We start from the raw sequence: 19,530 nt of genomic DNA on the forward strand, positions 1-19,530 counted from the left end.
TGGTAGTAGTATAAGATAACGAGGAGCAGTAACATCCTCGAAATCGAAAGTAAAAACAATCATTTATCTCTCTATTAACGGAGAAGATACTTGTCCCAGAACTCGTAGCCAGAAATAAGCATAATATCAAAAGATGGAGATTGATCTGAGTCCTCAATTAGCGAAGAAGGTGTATGAAGACAATGGTGGATCCTATTACTCTTGGTTCCCTTCTGATCTTCCCATGCTTCATCAAGGAAACATTGGTGCAGCTAAACTCGCTCTTCAAAAGAACGGTTTCGCTCTTCCTCGTTACTCTGATTCTTCTAAGGTTGCTTACGTTCTACAAGGTTAGATAAATGTTATTTATGATCTGGTTTCAATTTCAATATATTCGGATCATCATTTTCGTTTTATTAATTCTTGTTTACCATGTTATCCTCAAAGGAAAATATTTATTTACATTGAATTCGATAAAATTATCCAACACTTTTCATGCGTGTATTTAGATTGAATGTCAACAATTATTTCAATAATCAATTACATATATAACGTTATTCATTATAATAGAGTCAATTTGGTGGAGGTGTTGGTTAGAAATCGCTTATAGTATAATCTGTTTCACTTTTACATAAAGATTGAGTTCAGTGTTGAAATATGAGAACAAAGATAACTTTTATAATTTTAAATTCTTTTTTATTGGAAAATAATTTAAAATCATGTTCGTTAAAGATTTATTTGTGTCCTATGTTGTAATCTTCATTCAGTGCTCGACTCTATGCATGAGAGGATCTGAGTTCAAGAAGATTATGTATGGAGTTATTTATATGATAGTTAGTCATTAGTGATGTTGGCCTAAAATAGGAAAAATGTGATTGCTTTCAAAATAGTATGAGCTTTTGGAACAAACTTCAATATTTTATCTCCTTTACAAATCCCATTTGTTTGGAATTTTTTTTTATCAGGTTTGCAAAACACCTTACTATATATAGAAGAGTTTTTTTTCTATAGTTTACATTATTGAAGTTATGTTGTTATGTTGGTTAATTGTGAAGATGTGTTGTTGATCCAGGAAGTGGAGTTGCTGGAATAGTACTCCCTGAATCGGAAGAGAAGGTTGTTTCAATCAAGACCGGTGATGCATTGGCACTCCCCTTTGGTGTTGTAACGTGGTGGTATAACAAGGAAGATACTGAGTTGGTTGTTCTGTTCTTGGGGGACACTTCTAAAGCTCACAAGCCTGGTGAATTCACTGACTTTTTCCTGACTGGTTCCAATGGAATCTTCACCAGTTTTTCGACCGAGTTTGTCTCTAGAGCTTGGGACTTGGAGGAGAAAGATGCCAAGACCCTTGTTGGGAAACAATCAGGCAAAGGCATTGTGAAGCTGGAAGGGAATATCAGCCTACCGGAGCCTAAACCGGAGCACCGGAATGGCATGGCCTTGAACTGTTTAGAGGCTCCATTGGATGTTGACATTAAGGGTGGTGGAAGGGTTGTGGTGTTGAACACCAAGAATCTTCCCTTGGTTGGTGAGGTTGGACTAGGAGCTGATCTTGTAAGACTGGATGGAAAAGCCATGTGCTCTCCAGGATTCTCTTGTGACTCTGCTTTGCAGGTTACTTATATTGTCAGAGGGAGTGGCAGGGTTCAGGTTGTTGGTGTGGATGGCCGTAAGGTTTTGGAGACAACTATCAAAGGTGGTAATTTGTTCATTGTGCCAAGGTTTTTTGTTGTCTCCAAGATTGCTGATCCTGATGGTTTGGAGTGGTTTTCCATCATCACCGGCACTCCCAAGTAATTCTTCCTTACTTCTTTACCTTGTTGTCAATATTGTTGTTTTGAGTCATTTGATCAATATCACATTATTTGACATTGCATACATGTATTCCTATCTTGATGTTCAAAAATCAATTTCCTTGTTTTTATGCATGATTAATTGGTTACAGATGCAATCACCCCACTGATATTCTGTTTGTTTCTTACATATCTTGAATGATATTTTGCACCACCGTTGTTGTGTTTATCTTCTAGGTGTTAGATTTAACCCCAACCTGAACATATGAGCTTTCTAGTTTCTTCTTCTAGACTGTAATTGATTTGTACTTCAATTTTTTCTGCTCTTACGCTTGCATAACTACTAACTAGTGATTGACACATAAAACCAACATACATGAAAGTTTCTATTCCTGGTCTCTGTATTTGCGAGGAATCTTTTTTATTTTTTGTTGGAAATTGGAAAAATTAGCATGTGAACAATGCCATTGCATTGTTGTATTAAATACTCAGAGCTAGAGTTTTGCCACTGATAGTAGTGCTTCTCGACTCAGGTAGGATTATCTTTCGTGAAATATACTTGTTATCCACTTATCCTAACTGAAAAAAGAGTATACCTAACAATTGATTGCTATATTTATTATTAATACCTCATAATTGTTTTCTTTATGCCAATTTGCAATGATCATTTAGCAAATTCTAACATCACTTATGATTTTCATACTTTTGGCAGTCCTATATTTACACATTTAGCTGGAAGTTCATCTGTGTGGAAGGCACTATCACCTACTGTTCTGCAAGCTGCGTTCAATGTAGACTCAGAACTTGAGCAACTCTTCCGATCAAAGAGAACTTCTGATGCTATTTTCTTCCCTCCACCAAACTAGAATCAATGTATTAATCTCACTTCCCAAAACTTCTAAGGAATTATAATTAGTGGAGTTGCTATTTTTACCTATTCTTATGCTTATCTTTATTATTATATCCAAGCTAGATGTTTGGTTTATACTTCAGTTTTAAATAAGGAAGTTAGACTTTAATCTTTTTTTTACCCGTTCTTATATATGCTTATTATGCTCATCTTATTATATTTAAGATAGATTCTTTGGTTGTCTTATCAACATGAAAACAAAACCTTCCTAAACGAACTTCAGCATCTTTTATGTCTTTTTAAAGGTGAAGTGCTAAAATGAACAATTAAATAGATTTATGTGTGGATACCTTGGCTTGCCTAAAACTGCACCACAAATCAATGATTGCTTTAATCTAAAAGTTTAGCACTTTTTGGTTGATAAAAAGAATCTAACATAGTTTCACCATTTTTATAACAAAATTGATTATCAATATTGTGTTTTTGTATTAGCACATTCACATTTTTTTTTTACCAAAGAACTACTTATGTAATAGTTATTGAAGTAAAATTATCTAGTGCACAAAGCTTATGTTTTATACTTATGTATTCCACAATATCCTTAATTCCATCCAAAACTATAAATTTTTATTTTAGACATATGCTTATTTTCTAGTGTAATGATTTAACCTTAAAAAATGTTATGATTTAGAATTAAGTTCATGGCGGCACAATCCACTCTTAAGGGTACTCCAAATCCCTGAATTAATATTGTTCCCATGATGGTAAGTAAAATAGGAGACTAGCCCAAAAAATATTTCACTTATATTACTTGCTCTGATTTATCAGTAAAAACTATTAATTATTAAATCTTCAACTTAAATATATATTTTTTAACTATGTAAAGTAACACATGAAGTATTGATACACTTTTTCAACCATAGATACAGTAAAATAGAGAAATTTTGATTCTCGTGTACACAAGGAATGTACTTTAAACCGCAGATATAATGAAAGGAACCACAATTAATTGAAAGCGCGTCTACTTTAACCAAACTTTTTCAAGTATTGAATTTGATGACCTAACCAAGTTTCATTAATTTGAAGCACGTACCATCAATCACAGTTGTCGTATTCCATTTCATTTATGAGTATAAATAAATATGGATCAGACGTGAGTGTAATTTCAGTGCTACTAGTAATTTACATTTTGTATACATCATATATTTATGATTTTATGTTCATATATATTAGCATGTAATTTTATTATTTTAATTTTTATATACATGCATTTTTTGGTAAAGTATATGCATGTATTTTAAATACATAAAAAGTAAAAACATAATGTCCTATTTTGATATTAAAAAGAATAGCATTGTCCATAATTTGACACCTCTATATTATTAATGATTTTAAGCAACATTGTGGCCTACCCTTATCTACCACACATTTCTTCTTTCTTAAATGTGCTTAAATATATAGTGTAAACAGTTGCCTATGAACTATTATGGCTTTTCATGTTATAGAATTTTCTGCAATAATTTCTTTATTATTACATCACAAACTAGTTGCCTAGTGTATAGAAAAAGTGTAATATTTCTCCACCATTTGGAGAAAAATGGTGTTGTAGGGGTCATGTGTGACCTTAGAAAAAAAGGAACCTTTCCTTAATAATGAAAAAATTACCCACATGTTTACGAGTAGGAATCCTCTCCATTTAGAAAAATACTCTTTTTACACTTAGTTTTAAGGATAAAAATATCATTGTATGTAGAAATATAAGGATATAATTGTTAGCTTATCGTACTTTTTGTAGTGTTTTACACATCACTTTCTTCCTTATTAATGAAGATGATCCTTGGTCATGTTTTACTTTATTAAGTTGCATAGCCTTCATTTCATTTCCTACTCATGTTCACTTAATTAGTACTCACTACATTTTTATGAACTAGTACTTGTCTTTTCCATTTCAAATTCATCAAATCCTCTATTTGCCCTTGTTCTTTTCTTCTCTATCTCCAATGGAATTCCTCTCTATACTTTATGTTGTTATAGTGTTGTACTTGTGTTACATGGTGTGGAAGTTGTTTGATCAGAAAAGGGACCAAGAGTGTTACATATTGGCCTACCAATGCTACAAGCCAAGTGATGATAGAATGCTTGGAACAGATTGTTGTGGAAAGATCATGGAAAGGAACAAGAACTTAGGTCTTAATGAGTACAAGTTCCTCCTCAAAGCTGTTGTGAGTTCAGGAGTTGGTGAGAAAACTTATGCTCCAAGAAACATCGTCGAAGGCCGCGAGTTGAATCCGACATTGAATGATGGTATCATAGAGATGGAGGAGTTTTTCAATGACAACATTGCAAAGCTCCTTGCAAAAACAGGCATTTCTCCTTCACAAATTGATGTACTTGTGGTAAATGTCTCAATGATTTCTTCTCATCCTTCTTTAGCTTCTAGAATCATTAACCATTACAAAATGAGGCAAGATATTAAAGCTTTCAACCTCACAGGGATGGGTTGTAGTGCTAGCCTTATTTCTTTGGACATTATTAAGAACATTTTCATATCACAAAAGAACAAGTTTGCACTTTTGGTCACTTCTGAGTCTCTTAGTCCAAATTGGTATTCTGGCAATGACAAATCAATGATCCTTACCAATTGTTTGTTTAGGGCTGGTGGCTGTGCCATGCTTCTCACAAATAAAAGATCCTTAAAGCACAAAGCAATCTTGAGATTGAAATGCTTAGTAAGAACTCATCATGGGGCTATAGAAGATGCTTATAATTGTTGTAATCAAAAGGAAGATAACCAAGGTAAACTTGGATTCTACCTCTCTAAAAATCTCCCAAAGGCAGCTACAAAAGCTTTTGTAGATAACTTAAAGGTACTATGCCCTAAGGTTTTGCCAACTAGGGAGTTTTTAAGGTACATGATTGTGTCTCTAATGAAAAAGCGTAATAGAAATAGTTCCCCTAAGATCATTGCAACCCTAAATAAGTCTCCATTGGACTTCAAGAGTGGAGTTGAACATTTTTGCCTCCACACAGGAGGAAAAGCAGTGATTGAGGGCATTGGAAAAAGCTTAGATCTTTGTGACTATGATCTTGAGCCATCAAGGATGACCCTACACCGGTTTGGTAACACATCAGCTAGTAGCCTTTGGTATGTGCTAGGGTATATGGAAGCAAAGAAGAGGCTCAAGAAAGGTGATAGAGTAATGATGATAAGTTTTGGTGCTGGTTTCAAATGTAATAGTTGTTTATGGGAAGTAATGAAGGATTTGGTTGATAGAAATGTGTGGGATGATTGTGTTGATGAGTACCCACCAGAGTCTTTGGCTAACCCTTTCATGGAGAGATTTGGTTGGATCAATAATGTTCAGGATCCAAACACTTTCATACTTTCAGATTTTCTCAAGTAAGGTTTACTTCTGATTTTACAGAAACAAAAACATAAAGGGGCATCAATGTTCTTATTACCACTTTTCATGCAAGTGGAGTATAATTTTCTGTAAACTAAATTAACCTATTATTGCATGTTGAATACCACCTTAAGGGTTCACTATCTAATATGGTATCATGTTTCTAACATAGTTTCATTTGTATAACAAAATTTATTATCAATATTGTGTTTTTGTCTTAACACGTTCTCATCTATTGTCACCAAAAATAATAATAAGTATCTTCTCTATTATTAATGAAGAGAGAAATACTTGTTTTTTAATGTATTTTAAATGATTAATGTGATATTTCATTATATATAAAAAGATAAAAATGTCTTTATCATGTTACTTTTTTCTTTGTTGTTTTTATAATAGGGATTCACTTACTCCAAGAGTAAATCATAAATCTAAATCATTAGATATCCCTAGAATTGATGATTGAAGTAAATGGATCCCTCCTCTTGTTTTTATAGTACTTGTCTCTTCATTAATGGAGGGAATCATTACTCATTCCTCAAATGTTCACAAAGCATTATGCTTTATAATATGTCCAAAGCTTGGTGCATTTTAAAAGGGTATTTTTTTCCCATTCCCTATTTATCATTTGTTTCAATGGGTTGTGGTCCTAATTTTCCTTTTTTGGCAAAAGAAAAGAAAAAAGTACTATATTTATTTCATCATATATATATATAATTTCTTAGTTTAGCATGAGAACAGAAAGGGTACATCCTTACATGTAATTATGATGAGTTTTGGTTGGTTGTGCATTTACTCTTTAGTTCTGAACTCAACTATTCTTCTTTATGTTCCCTCCTTTACACGGCATGTTATTTTGCTACATACAACTTCTTTGAATGTAGATGTATAAATAAGACAATATGTAATAAGTGTAATAATGCAAGTACATAGAAGTAATGTTTAAGAGTAATAAGTGTATTTTATTTTATAGGTTAACAAACACATTCAAAGATAAGAAACATGTACAAAATCCAAACACAACTTAAGATAAGATTAAGAACAACTTAAGAAAGAAAAAGGTAAGAACAAAATAAAGGAATTATTTTGCTTAGTCTTAAGCTAAAGTTTTAGGTGGAAGCTTACTTTAATACTTTGTGTCTTACATGCAATGTGTATTTGAATTTTAAGTAAAGTTCTAAGTTTCAATAATTTATTTCTAAAACTCTCTCTATGTACTTGCATAATTTACCCTAGTGAGTTATACCATAATTATTTTTTACTCTTCTTTCACATATCACATATTTATATTAGTTTCTTAATTAGAATGAAGATATTTTTGGTAATACAAAAAATAACATACTTACTCTCTTTTTTATTTTTGGGTGCATATTAATTAGTATTTACATTTTCTCCATTGTCAGGTAATAACTTTTCATTTGGCTAAAAAATTAGTGCAGTTCATGTTACCAAGTACCAACTCATTATTTGGATTATATGATTTTCCGACCAAAACATTAAGTGGGTCATTTAATTGATCGATGGTGTAAAAAATGATGATTGCATACTTTTTTAATTTTGTTGACAAGGGATAATATACTTATTAATTATTAGATAGTTGATAATTAGTGATAACAAACAAATTCTAATAATTGATGATAGAAATATGACATATGTACTCTTTTGTTTAATTTTAAAAATATTTTTATAAAAAATAATTAAATAAGATATATGTCATGATTTTAGTGACTGAATAAGATAACTTATCTCCGTATAATAAAAAAATCAAAAACTTTATCCAGTTACAAATATCAAGACCACATGTGGAGTTGTAACCTGCTGCTGCACGTGCACATGATATTTCCTATCCTTACAAAAAAAATGTATCTACAAAAGTTTTTTATATTGTTATCATTTATTTTTTTATATTTAATCATTATTTTATTTTAATTATAATTTATAAGTAATTCAAATGAATAATATATGGTATTATTTATATATAATTTTTTACATTAATAATATATAAATACTAACAATAAAACATATTAGCATTAAGCAAATAGAAAGTTTTATTGGGCTGTCTAGTTTGGACCATAAGACCTTGCATGTGTCTCACTGGCTATGCCACATTGTTTTTCCGATTGTTTTATTGTAAGAACAGCCTTTAATTTACAGGAATGAAGTATCTCCTGGTATAAGGAGATAAATTATTTTCTCCTGTTAGTAAAATCATGATATGTATCATGTTTCATTATTTTCTATAAAAATATTTTTAAAAATAAACAAAATAACATGCATGTCACAATTTTACTGGCTAGAGGAGATAAGTTATTTCCTTATATGAGGAGATACATTATTCTCTTAATTTATTCACCACTTTTTATTTCTTAACTTTTTTGGCTATGTACATTTCCATGAGTAATATATTAATGCAAAGATCAAATTGTATAAGCTTCAATTATTGGTTTTTTATGCTCCATTTAATTCCTTTGTTAATGGTCATGATTTGTATCCTCTCTAATATTAATTTGTAAACACCTTTATTCACGATTTCTTCAACACTAAGGACTTGCCACTATGAAAAAGAAAAAGGCTTAGTTTGAATAATATATTAACTTATAAATTTCAAAGTTTAAAGAGATCTCAAGTTTTAACTACATATTTTCAAATTAGGAGCACAAAAATGTTCAAAATAACATGCAATTTGTCTATTTTCGGCTATGGATGTGTATCTTACTGCAAACAACATTTATAAATTTAGTATCTCTATAAATATATCCTTTTAAGATAATCATGTTCGAGTTGGTAATATTCATATGTATGTGAGACTAATTTTCTTAACGGATATTTTTCTATCCATAAAACTCGAACTCAAAACTTTACTTAAAGAAAATCAAACATATACTACTTGATCTGATAGTCATTAGTGATGATTGCATGACTTTTAAACATCACATAAGGTGACAAAGTGAGTGAGCTGTTTTAGTCATTTATTTAGTATAAAAAATAGAGTTATTATTATGATCTTTAATAATGATGTGGGTCTACAAATTGCAATAGATTTGTGAAAAGTAGAAATAGAAAAAGGAGTTTGATGGAATTAATTTGAGAGGAGTCCATCAATCACGTGGGTCTGCTACTTTATACCTCATATTCATATGTAACCAAAATTGCATCTAATAAGGGAAAGTTATAATGGGATGCTCATATAATACTAATTCAGGATGGAGATGAGTATCATAACATATGTATAATAGGTATCCATATATTTATATAAATTTATTTCTAATTAAATATTTATTTATATATATTATTTTTATTCATGTCATAATTATTTTTATATATTGAGTATTATAAAATATATAAATATATAATTAAATTGGAATACTTGTTACATACTTATTACTATTAGTGTCCATACTAATTTTATTAAATAATGTGAGTAAGTAGCCTCACTGGGGATGTATAAGATTTCATTTGCTCACTCGATCTAGTCTGATCATGATCAAACCTGAATAAGATTAGGTCTCACGGGTTTTGGACTAGATTCAGGTTCAAAATTTAGACTAGATCGATATTTAAGGTTGAGCAGGGGACAAACATGATTTGACTCGACTTGTCCCAATATCACTCGATCATCATATTTATATGTGTATTTATTCAATTGTATACAAAGTAATTGCATCTTTTTGTTCAAAAATATCATTGATTCTCTAAGCTTTTCATTATATATATATACATATATATTATTTCATATGTCAAAAGGGACACATTATATTTAATTAAGTCTTCATTTATTTCAGGTTTAAAGACTAACCTAATCAATATTTAATATCAAGTTTACTTCGTAATTTCGGATAATGATTCAAAAACATGACTAAACATTTAAAAGAAATCTTACCCGACCCAACCCAACTAATTATATCCGTTTTTATGCCTCTGACTTTCTCTTTCTATTCTCTAGTTTTCTATTAATTTTGTCCCTATTTTTATTCTCAATCACTTTCTTTATAACATTTCATTGTCTATTCCCGACAGAACATCATCACCACCTTTGCAAAAGTCCCTCCTTTATCGTTCACCTTGGTTTTTGGTCAGTCTATCATATCTTCTTCTCTCTCTTCATTTCCAAATATTTATTCACTTTTACCTTAAACCTTGTAATGTTCCTTACAGGGTTGATGTTCTTCCTTCAAACCCAGGTTAAATTCATCATCAAGTTTCATTTTTTACATAAATTATTCAATAACCCACTTATAATTGCTTTTTATTTTTGCCTTTTCCATATTCTGTTGCATTGAAGTTGCTTCTTGTGAAATTTTCCATCTTTCTCTCTCTTTAAACATAATGATATGATATAATGCAATGAAAGATAAATCTAAGTGCAATGGTTTTAACTTTTAAACCATGTTTTCTCTTTCTTTTGTAACCAGAGACAGGTAGAAGTATCAAAATTCCTTGAAGGATATGAGAGGTAAAAACTAGTTGGTAAGATTTTGGAATGAACAATAAAAGGGGTTATTTCACAATGATTTGGATGATCCTCCCCTTTGAGTTGCTTCAAGGAGAAACCGTATGTGAAAGATGCTAGTGTTGTTGATCTGGGTTTTTGATGGAAGGAAGAAAAGAAGGTTCTGATATATACTAGTTAATTAGAATCAGGAAGGAATTTCACTATGTTGGTGGTTTCGATGATAGCACCCGCGGTGCAGCAACATGCTGCACCAGTAAGCACCCCAAGGAAAAAAATGACGAAACAATTGACTGGAAAAAAGGATGATAACCCTTTGCATTCTGCAGCAAGAGCGGGGCATCTAGCTGTCCTGAAGGATATATTTGCCAATGCCGAAGAAGATGAACTGCACGAGTTATTGGCGAAGCAGAATCAAGATGGAGAGACGGCCCTTTACGTTGCTGCTGAATATGGTTACGTTGATGTGGTTAGGGAGATGATTCAATATTATGATCTTGTTGATGCTGGAATTAAAGCAAGGAATGGTTTCGATGCATTGCACATTGCTGCCAAACAAGGGGATCTAGGTATATATATATATATATCCTCAATGTAGTTTTTTTCCCCTTTTTCTGATTGTTCTTTGGAGTTTTTAGAATGTGATTTTCAAAGGAAATCTCCGTTTCTGTCTTGCCATATTGCAGATGTACTGAAGATCCTTATGGAGGCTCATCCTGAATTGTCGATGACTGTGGATCCATCAAATACCACGGCTTTACACACAGCTGCGGCACAAGGGCATATCGAGGTAGTGAAATTCTTGTTGGAAGCAGGAAGTAGCCTTGCAACCATTGCTAAAAGTAATGGGAAGACCGCTTTGCATTCAGCGGCAAGAAACGGGCATTTGGAGGTTGTGAAAGCACTTATTCAGAAGGATCCCGTGGCTGCAACGCGAACTGATAAGAAGGGCCAAACAGCACTTCACATGGCAGTGAAGGGACAGAATCTTGTGGTGGTGGAGGAGTTGATAAAAGCAGATCCTTCTTTAATAAACATTGTTGATACTAAGGGAAATGCAGCATTGCACATAGCAGCCAGGAAGGGTAGGAGTCAGGTAAATTAGAAATACTTGCCTAGTCCATCAATTTTTTTACTCGTAAAACTAAATACACTATGTTATGACGATAAGTGACTTTGATTTACTTCACTATCCATGTTCTGGATGAAGGTATATTTGCCTGTCAATCACTGACAACTCTGTTGTTGTCAGTTTTGATAGTATTCCATAGTAATTCGTGAGTTTAATCAGCTCGAATAAGTTCTTCCGTGTCATGCTAGTTACCGCATATGTATATTTTGTTAATTATAAATGTGAGCAAGTAATTATTAATATGAGAATAAAGTGACAGGCAAAACTTTTCATGATATTTGGCTAGTCTTTCGAAAACAAGCATCTTGAGTTACATATTTAGTAGTGGTAATGAAGGTGTGAAAAGAATTCCCTCTGCTTACATTAGGATTATGATATCCAATATAGAGTTCTTTCATTTAGCCAGGCAATGTTTTGATTCATCATAATAGTTAGTCTCTCATGGTTCGATCTGTTTGAAAGACAATAGACCTTACCTCGGCTTCTATATTTCGAAGGTTCCCTGTGAGCATATGATTTTGCAGTGTCTAGAGCATGATATTAATTATTAAGGAATCTGCTACAAGAGATGTTGCAGTAGTCTGAACAAGTTACTGTTAATACAGATAGTTTAATGATAAAGATAAGGACAAAAATCTGATTGGAAAATTTGATTTAGTATCTATGCCTTAGTTATTGTCGCCTCTTATATGTCTGGTTCGGGAGGAGGGTAAAATATCTTATATTTGTTTGTGCAGATTATAAAGTTTCTTCTTGGAGTGAAGGAAACAGATTTAACTGCTGTTAATAGATCTGGTGAAACTGCATTGGACACTGCTGTGGTAACCGGGAACCACGATGTTAAAGCCATTCTGCTAGAACATGGTGCTCAGAGTGCCAGAGCCCTAAAGCCTCAGGCCACAACGTCGGCAGCGCGAGAGTTGAAGCAAACGGTAAGTGACATAAAGCATGAGGTCCATTACCAGTTGGAACACACTCGCCAAACCAGAAAACGTGTTCAAGGCATCGCAAACCGCATCAACAAGATGCACGCTGAAGGACTCAACAACGCAATCAACTCCACGACCGTGGTCGCAGTCCTAATTGCCACCGTAGCATTTGCTGCTATTTTCACAGTTCCAGGTCAGTTTGTTGATGACCCAGATAACATTCCAGCAGGAATGTCCCTTGGTGAAGCAAATATAGCACCACAGGCTTCATTCATAATCTTCTTCGTCTTGGATTCGATTGCCCTATTCATCTCGCTCGCGGTCGTGGTGGTGCAAACTTCTGTTGTGGTTATAGAAAGCAAAGCAAAGAAGCAAATGATGGCAATCATTAACAAGTTAATGTGGCTTGCATGTGTGCTTGTTTCAGTGGCATTGCATGTCACAATTTTACTGGCTAGAGGAGATAAGTTATTTCCTTATATGAGGAGATACATTATTCTCTTAATTTATTCACCACTTTTTATTTCTTAACTTTTTTGGCTATGTACATTTCCATGAGTAATATATTAATGCAAAGATCAAATTGTATAAGCTTCAATTATTGGTTTTTTATGCTCCATTTAATTCCTTTGTTAATGGTCATGATTTGTATCCTCTCTAATATTAATTTGTAAACACCTTTATTCACGATTTCTTCAACACTAAGGACTTGCCACTATGAAAAAGAAAAAGGCTTAGTTTGAATAATATATTAACTTATAAATTTCAAAGTTTAAAGAGATCTCAAGTTTTAACTACATATTTTCAAATTAGGAGCACAAAAATGTTCAAAATAACATGCAATTTGTCTATTTTCGGCTATGGATGTGTATCTTACTGCAAACAACATTTATAAATTTAGTATCTCTATAAATATATCCTTTTAAGATAATCATGTTCGAGTTGGTAATATTCATATGTATGTGAGACTAATTTTCTTAACGGATATTTTTCTATCCATAAAACTCGAACTCAAAACTTTACTTAAAGAAAATCAAACATATACTACTTGATCTGATAGTCATTAGTGATGATTGCATGACTTTTAAACATCACATAAGGTGACAAAGTGAGTGAGCTGTTTTAGTCATTTATTTAGTATAAAAAATAGAGTTATTATTATGATCTTTAATAATGATGTGGGTCTACAAATTGCAATAGATTTGTGAAAAGTAGAAATAGAAAAAGGAGTTTGATGGAATTAATTTGAGAGGAGTCCATCAATCACGTGGGTCTGCTACTTTATACCTCATATTCATATGTAACCAAAATTGCATCTAATAAGGGAAAGTTATAATGGGATGCTCATATAATACTAATTCAGGATGGAGATGAGTATCATAACATATGTATAATAGGTATCCATATATTTATATAAATTTATTTCTAATTAAATATTTATTTATATATATTATTTTTATTCATGTCATAATTATTTTTATATATTGAGTATTATAAAATATATAAATATATAATTAAATTGGAATACTTGTTACATACTTATTACTATTAGTGTCCATACTAATTTTATTAAATAATGTGAGTAAGTAGCCTCACTGGGGATGTATAAGATTTCATTTGCTCACTCGATCTAGTCTGATCATGATCAAACCTGAATAAGATTAGGTCTCACGGGTTTTGGACTAGATTCAGGTTCAAAATTTAGACTAGATCGATATTTAAGGTTGAGCAGGGGACAAACATGATTTGACTCGACTTGTCCCAATATCACTCGATCATCATATTTATATGTGTATTTATTCAATTGTATACAAAGTAATTGCATCTTTTTGTTCAAAAATATCATTGATTCTCTAAGCTTTTCATTATATATATATACATATATATTATTTCATATGTCAAAAGGGACACATTATATTTAATTAAGTCTTCATTTATTTCAGGTTTAAAGACTAACCTAATCAATATTTAATATCAAGTTTACTTCGTAATTTCGGATAATGATTCAAAAACATGACTAAACATTTAAAAGAAATCTTACCCGACCCAACCCAACTAATTATATCCGTTTTTATGCCTCTGACTTTCTCTTTCTATTCTCTAGTTTTCTATTAATTTTGTCCCTATTTTTATTCTCAATCACTTTCTTTATAACATTTCATTGTCTATTCCCGACAGAACATCATCACCACCTTTGCAAAAGTCCCTCCTTTATCGTTCACCTTGGTTTTTGGTCAGTCTATCATATCTTCTTCTCTCTCTTCATTTCCAAATATTTATTCACTTTTACCTTAAACCTTGTAATGTTCCTTACAGGGTTGATGTTCTTCCTTCAAACCCAGGTTAAATTCATCATCAAGTTTCATTTTTTACATAAATTATTCAATAACCCACTTATAATTGCTTTTTATTTTTGCCTTTTCCATATTCTGTTGCATTGAAGTTGCTTCTTGTGAAATTTTCCATCTTTCTCTCTCTTTAAACATAATGATATGATATAATGCAATGAAAGATAAATCTAAGTGCAATGGTTTTAACTTTTAAACCATGTTTTCTCTTTCTTTTGTAACCAGAGACAGGTAGAAGTATCAAAATTCCTTGAAGGATATGAGAGGTAAAAACTAGTTGGTAAGATTTTGGAATGAACAATAAAAGGGGTTATTTCACAATGATTTGGATGATCCTCCCCTTTGAGTTGCTTCAAGGAGAAACCGTATGTGAAAGATGCTAGTGTTGTTGATCTGGGTTTTTGATGGAAGGAAGAAAAGAAGGTTCTGATATATACTAGTTAATTAGAATCAGGAAGGAATTTCACTATGTTGGTGGTTTCGATGATAGCACCCGCGGTGCAGCAACATGCTGCACCAGTAAGCACCCCAAGGAAAAAAATGACGAAACAATTGACTGGAAAAAAGGATGATAACCCTTTGCATTCTGCAGCAAGAGCGGGGCATCTAGCTGTCCTGAAGGATATATTTGCCAATGCCGAAGAAGATGAACTGCACGAGTTATTGGCGAAGCAGAATCAAGATGGAGAGACGGCCCTTTACGTTGCTGCTGAATATGGTTACGTTGATGTGGTTAGGGAGATGATTCAATATTATGATCTTGTTGATGCTGGAATTAAAGCAAGGAATGGTTTCGATGCATTGCACATTGCTGCCAAACAAGGGGATCTAGGTATATATATATATATATCCTCAATGTAGTTTTTTTCCCCTTTTTCTGATTGTTCTTTGGAGTTTTTAGAATGTGATTTTCAAAGGAAATCTCCGTTTCTGTCTTGCCATATTGCAGATGTACTGAAGATCCTTATGGAGGCTCATCCTGAATTGTCGATGACTGTGGATCCATCAAATACCACGGCTTTACACACAGCTGCGGCACAAGGGCATATCGAGGTAGTGAAATTCTTGTTGGAAGCAGGAAGTAGCCTTGCAACCATTGCTAAAAGTAATGGGAAGACCGCTTTGCATTCAGCGGCAAGAAACGGGCATTTGGAGGTTGTGAAAGCACTTATTCAGAAGGATCCCGTGGCTGCAACGCGAACTGATAAGAAGGGCCAAACAGCACTTCACATGGCAGTGAAGGGACAGAATCTTGTGGTGGTGGAGGAGTTGATAAAAGCAGATCCTTCTTTAATAAACATTGTTGATACTAAGGGAAATGCAGCATTGCACATAGCAGCCAGGAAGGGTAGGAGTCAGGTAAATTAGAAATACTTGCCTAGTCCATCAATTTTTTTACTCGTAAAACTAAATACACTATGTTATGACGATAAGTGACTTTGATTTACTTCACTATCCATGTTCTGGATGAAGGTATATTTGCCTGTCAATCACTGACAACTCTGTTGTTGTCAGTTTTGATAGTATTCCATAGTAATTCGTGAGTTTAATCAGCTCGAATAAGTTCTTCCGTGTCATGCTAGTTACCGCATATGTATATTTTGTTAATTATAAATGTGAGCAAGTAATTATTAATATGAGAATAAAGTGACAGGCAAAACTTTTCATGATATTTGGCTAGTCTTTCGAAAACAAGCATCTTGAGTTACATATTTAGTAGTGGTAATGAAGGTGTGAAAAGAATTCCCTCTGCTTACATTAGGATTATGATATCCAATATAGAGTTCTTTCATTTAGCCAGGCAATGTTTTGATTCATCATAATAGTTAGTCTCTCATGGTTCGATCTGTTTGAAAGACAATAGACCTTACCTCGGCTTCTATATTTCGAAGGTTCCCTGTGAGCATATGATTTTGCAGTGTCTAGAGCATGATATTAATTATTAAGGAATCTGCTACAAGAGATGTTGCAGTAGTCTGAACAAGTTACTGTTAATACAGATAGTTTAATGATAAAGATAAGGACAAAAATCTGATTGGAAAATTTGATTTAGTATCTATGCCTTAGTTATTGTCGCCTCTTATATGTCTGGTTCGGGAGGAGGGTAAAATATCTTATATTTGTTTGTGCAGATTATAAAGTTTCTTCTTGGAGTGAAGGAAACAGATTTAACTGCTGTTAATAGATCTGGTGAAACTGCATTGGACACTGCTGTGGTAACCGGGAACCACGATGTTAAAGCCATTCTGCTAGAACATGGTGCTCAGAGTGCCAGAGCCCTAAAGCCTCAGGCCACAACGTCGGCAGCGCGAGAGTTGAAGCAAACGGTAAGTGACATAAAGCATGAGGTCCATTACCAGTTGGAACACACTCGCCAAACCAGAAAACGTGTTCAAGGCATCGCAAACCGCATCAACAAGATGCACGCTGAAGGACTCAACAACGCAATCAACTCCACGACCGTGGTCGCAGTCCTAATTGCCACCGTAGCATTTGCTGCTATTTTCACAGTTCCAGGTCAGTTTGTTGATGACCCAGATAACATTCCAGCAGGAATGTCCCTTGGTGAAGCAAATATAGCACCACAGGCTTCATTCATAATCTTCTTCGTCTTGGATTCGATTGCCCTATTCATCTCGCTCGCGGTCGTGGTGGTGCAAACTTCTGTTGTGGTTATAGAAAGCAAAGCAAAGAAGCAAATGATGGCAATCATTAACAAGTTAATGTGGCTTGCATGTGTGCTTGTTTCAGTGGCATTCTTGGCACTATCATTTGTAGTTGTTGGAAAACAAGAAAAGTGGTTGGCAATAGGTGTCACAATTATAGGGACAACCATAATGGCTACAACATTGGGAACTATGTGTTATTGGGTCATTAGGCATAGAATTGAGGCCTCAAATTTGAGGAACATTCGGAAATCTTCATTGGAAAGCAGATCAAAGTCTTTTTCAATGTCTTTGTCAGATTCTGAGTTACTAAACAATGAGTTTAAGAAAATGTATGCCATTTAGAAAAAAACTTTATCACTCTCTTTTTTCCTCTCCAATTTTTAACATTTGCCTCATGGAATTATATCTAATTAAAGTAAAAATGTTTTTCTTCTTAATTCATTTTTTTTGTACTACTATTTGTATCCCCTCACAGCCTTGTTAATTTCTTCGTAGTTCATTAAATGAATATCGAAGGGTTTCAGAGTAGTTGTTGCAATAATTTTCATAGTTTACTGTTTTTCTTAGGGTTAGTCCGAGAGTTGGATTTTGGAGGGGTAAAAAAGGAAAGGGAAGGCTTGAGAGTCATTTCATAAGCGTATTTCAGGGCTTTCATGCCTTCCCTTTCCATTCTTTTCTCTCCAAAATCTAACTCTCAAACTAACCCTTAAGGTCTGTTTGCGAGTTGGATTTTGGAGGAAAATAGGAGGAAAAAGAAACTTCACAGCCATGAAATATACTTCTGAGATGACTCTGAAATCTTCTATTTCTCTTCATTTTCTTCTAAAACTTTACTCGCAAACAATCCTTAATTTTTAGTTTTTTTCCCAATGTAATAAAACCTACAGGTACATTAAAATTTAAATATTGATAACAAGGAATGAAAAAGATAGCAAACACAAGAGAAATCAAGTGATTCCAAATATTATTTGAAAATAGAGTGAAGTGAATAAAATGAACTTTATTTATACCCAACAACATATTTTTTCAAAAATATAACATGAGATTTAAACTAAACAATACTTCTAACTATTTTAATTTTACTTCTACCTAATTGAGCTAATCAAAATAATTGATTATTTTAATTTTTAAGAACAACTATACATTACAGTCAGAAAGCTTCACATAATTTATTTAACAAAAAATATTATTTATAGTTAGTATAAATAACGTAGCAAAATGCTTAGATGAAAATGCAATAGTAGAAATTGTATGAATTAGAAGTGGTATTCTTGTTCTACATAGCTTTCAATGACAAAGTAAGTAAACTTTATTTGTTCAGTCACTCCAAAATGTAACTTTGTCTTAACACAAACTCTTCACTAGTTGCAATTATGATTGCATTTATAGAAACAATGATTACATTTATAGAAACAAAATGTTGTCATATAAAAATGAGGTCAAGCATTCAAAAAAAGAAAAAGATTTCAAGTGAATAACTTCAAATGATCATTGAATTTAAATTTTGGCACATGACAATGTGTTAAAAATTGTTGGGGTAAAAGTCTTTATTGAAAACTAGAATATATAGTACAATATTGTGGTACGTATTTTAGGAGTAAATATATAATTTCAAGTATATGATGTTAAGGATCATTAAAACCTAGTATACTCGGTACATAATTATTTGCTTAAGTAATTAGTATACTTAGAAGATACTTTATTGATATACATTAATCTCCACATGATTTTTACACCTAAAAAAAGATACTTTGCTAAAGAGTTGGTGAAATGAAAGTGTAGCTTAAGTTTCTTTTGGTACTACTAAATGTATCCTCTCATTGTTTCGAGTAAAAACCAATCTCTTTCGAGGTTCATGACTATATCTCCTAACAAGCATCGTTCCCAAGAATCGAATACTCGACCTTAGAGATCGGTATGACTTTACACCACTGAACTAACAGTTTAGTTTAAGGTTGCCTTTCATACAAGCATTT

At 32.8% G+C, this 19,530-nt stretch overlaps 4 protein-coding genes across 5 annotated transcripts; all 4 read left to right on the forward strand.

The window, feature by feature from the left end:
• Nucleotides 101-8,437, forward strand: LOC109342728 (glutelin type-B 5-like). 2 transcript variants are annotated; one of them, XM_019580690.1, is made up of 4 exons: nucleotides 101-329; nucleotides 1,052-1,775; nucleotides 2,488-2,648; nucleotides 8,425-8,437. In XM_019580690.1, exons 1-3 carry the CDS (start codon nucleotides 134-136, stop codon nucleotides 2,639-2,641), a joined length of 1,074 nt encoding a protein of 357 aa, XP_019436235.1. In that variant the 5' UTR covers nucleotides 101-133; the 3' UTR covers nucleotides 2,642-2,648; nucleotides 8,425-8,437. The 2 variants fall into 2 exon arrangements, with proteins under 2 accessions (XP_019436235.1, XP_019436234.1); XM_019580689.1 differs by lacking the exon at nucleotides 8,425-8,437 and having other exon boundaries at nucleotides 2,488-2,797.
• On the forward strand, nucleotides 4,474-6,195 carry LOC109342727 (3-ketoacyl-CoA synthase 12-like). The gene has a single exon (XM_019580688.1). The coding sequence runs from the start codon at nucleotides 4,626-4,628 to the stop codon at nucleotides 6,027-6,029; it is 1,404 nt and encodes a 467-aa protein (XP_019436233.1). The 5' UTR covers nucleotides 4,474-4,625; the 3' UTR covers nucleotides 6,030-6,195.
• LOC109342240 (ankyrin repeat-containing protein At5g02620-like) lies at nucleotides 10,172-14,884 on the forward strand. The gene is made up of 5 exons (XM_019580265.1): nucleotides 10,172-10,207; nucleotides 10,441-11,045; nucleotides 11,163-11,572; nucleotides 12,346-13,004; nucleotides 14,854-14,884. Exons 2-5 carry the CDS (start codon nucleotides 10,682-10,684, stop codon nucleotides 14,882-14,884), a joined length of 1,464 nt encoding a protein of 487 aa, XP_019435810.1. The 5' UTR covers nucleotides 10,172-10,207; nucleotides 10,441-10,681.
• LOC109342729 (ankyrin repeat-containing protein At5g02620-like) lies at nucleotides 14,844-17,997 on the forward strand. The gene is made up of 4 exons (XM_019580691.1): nucleotides 14,844-14,879; nucleotides 15,113-15,717; nucleotides 15,835-16,244; nucleotides 17,018-17,997. The coding sequence occupies exons 2-4, from the start codon at nucleotides 15,354-15,356 to the stop codon at nucleotides 17,894-17,896; spliced, it is 1,653 nt and encodes a 550-aa protein (XP_019436236.1). The 5' UTR covers nucleotides 14,844-14,879; nucleotides 15,113-15,353; the 3' UTR covers nucleotides 17,897-17,997.

This window comes from Lupinus angustifolius, chromosome LG03, assembly GCF_001865875.1.
Source record: "Lupinus angustifolius cultivar Tanjil chromosome LG03, LupAngTanjil_v1.0, whole genome shotgun sequence".
In the NCBI taxonomy this organism is placed as follows: Eukaryota; Viridiplantae; Streptophyta; class Magnoliopsida; order Fabales; family Fabaceae; genus Lupinus; species Lupinus angustifolius.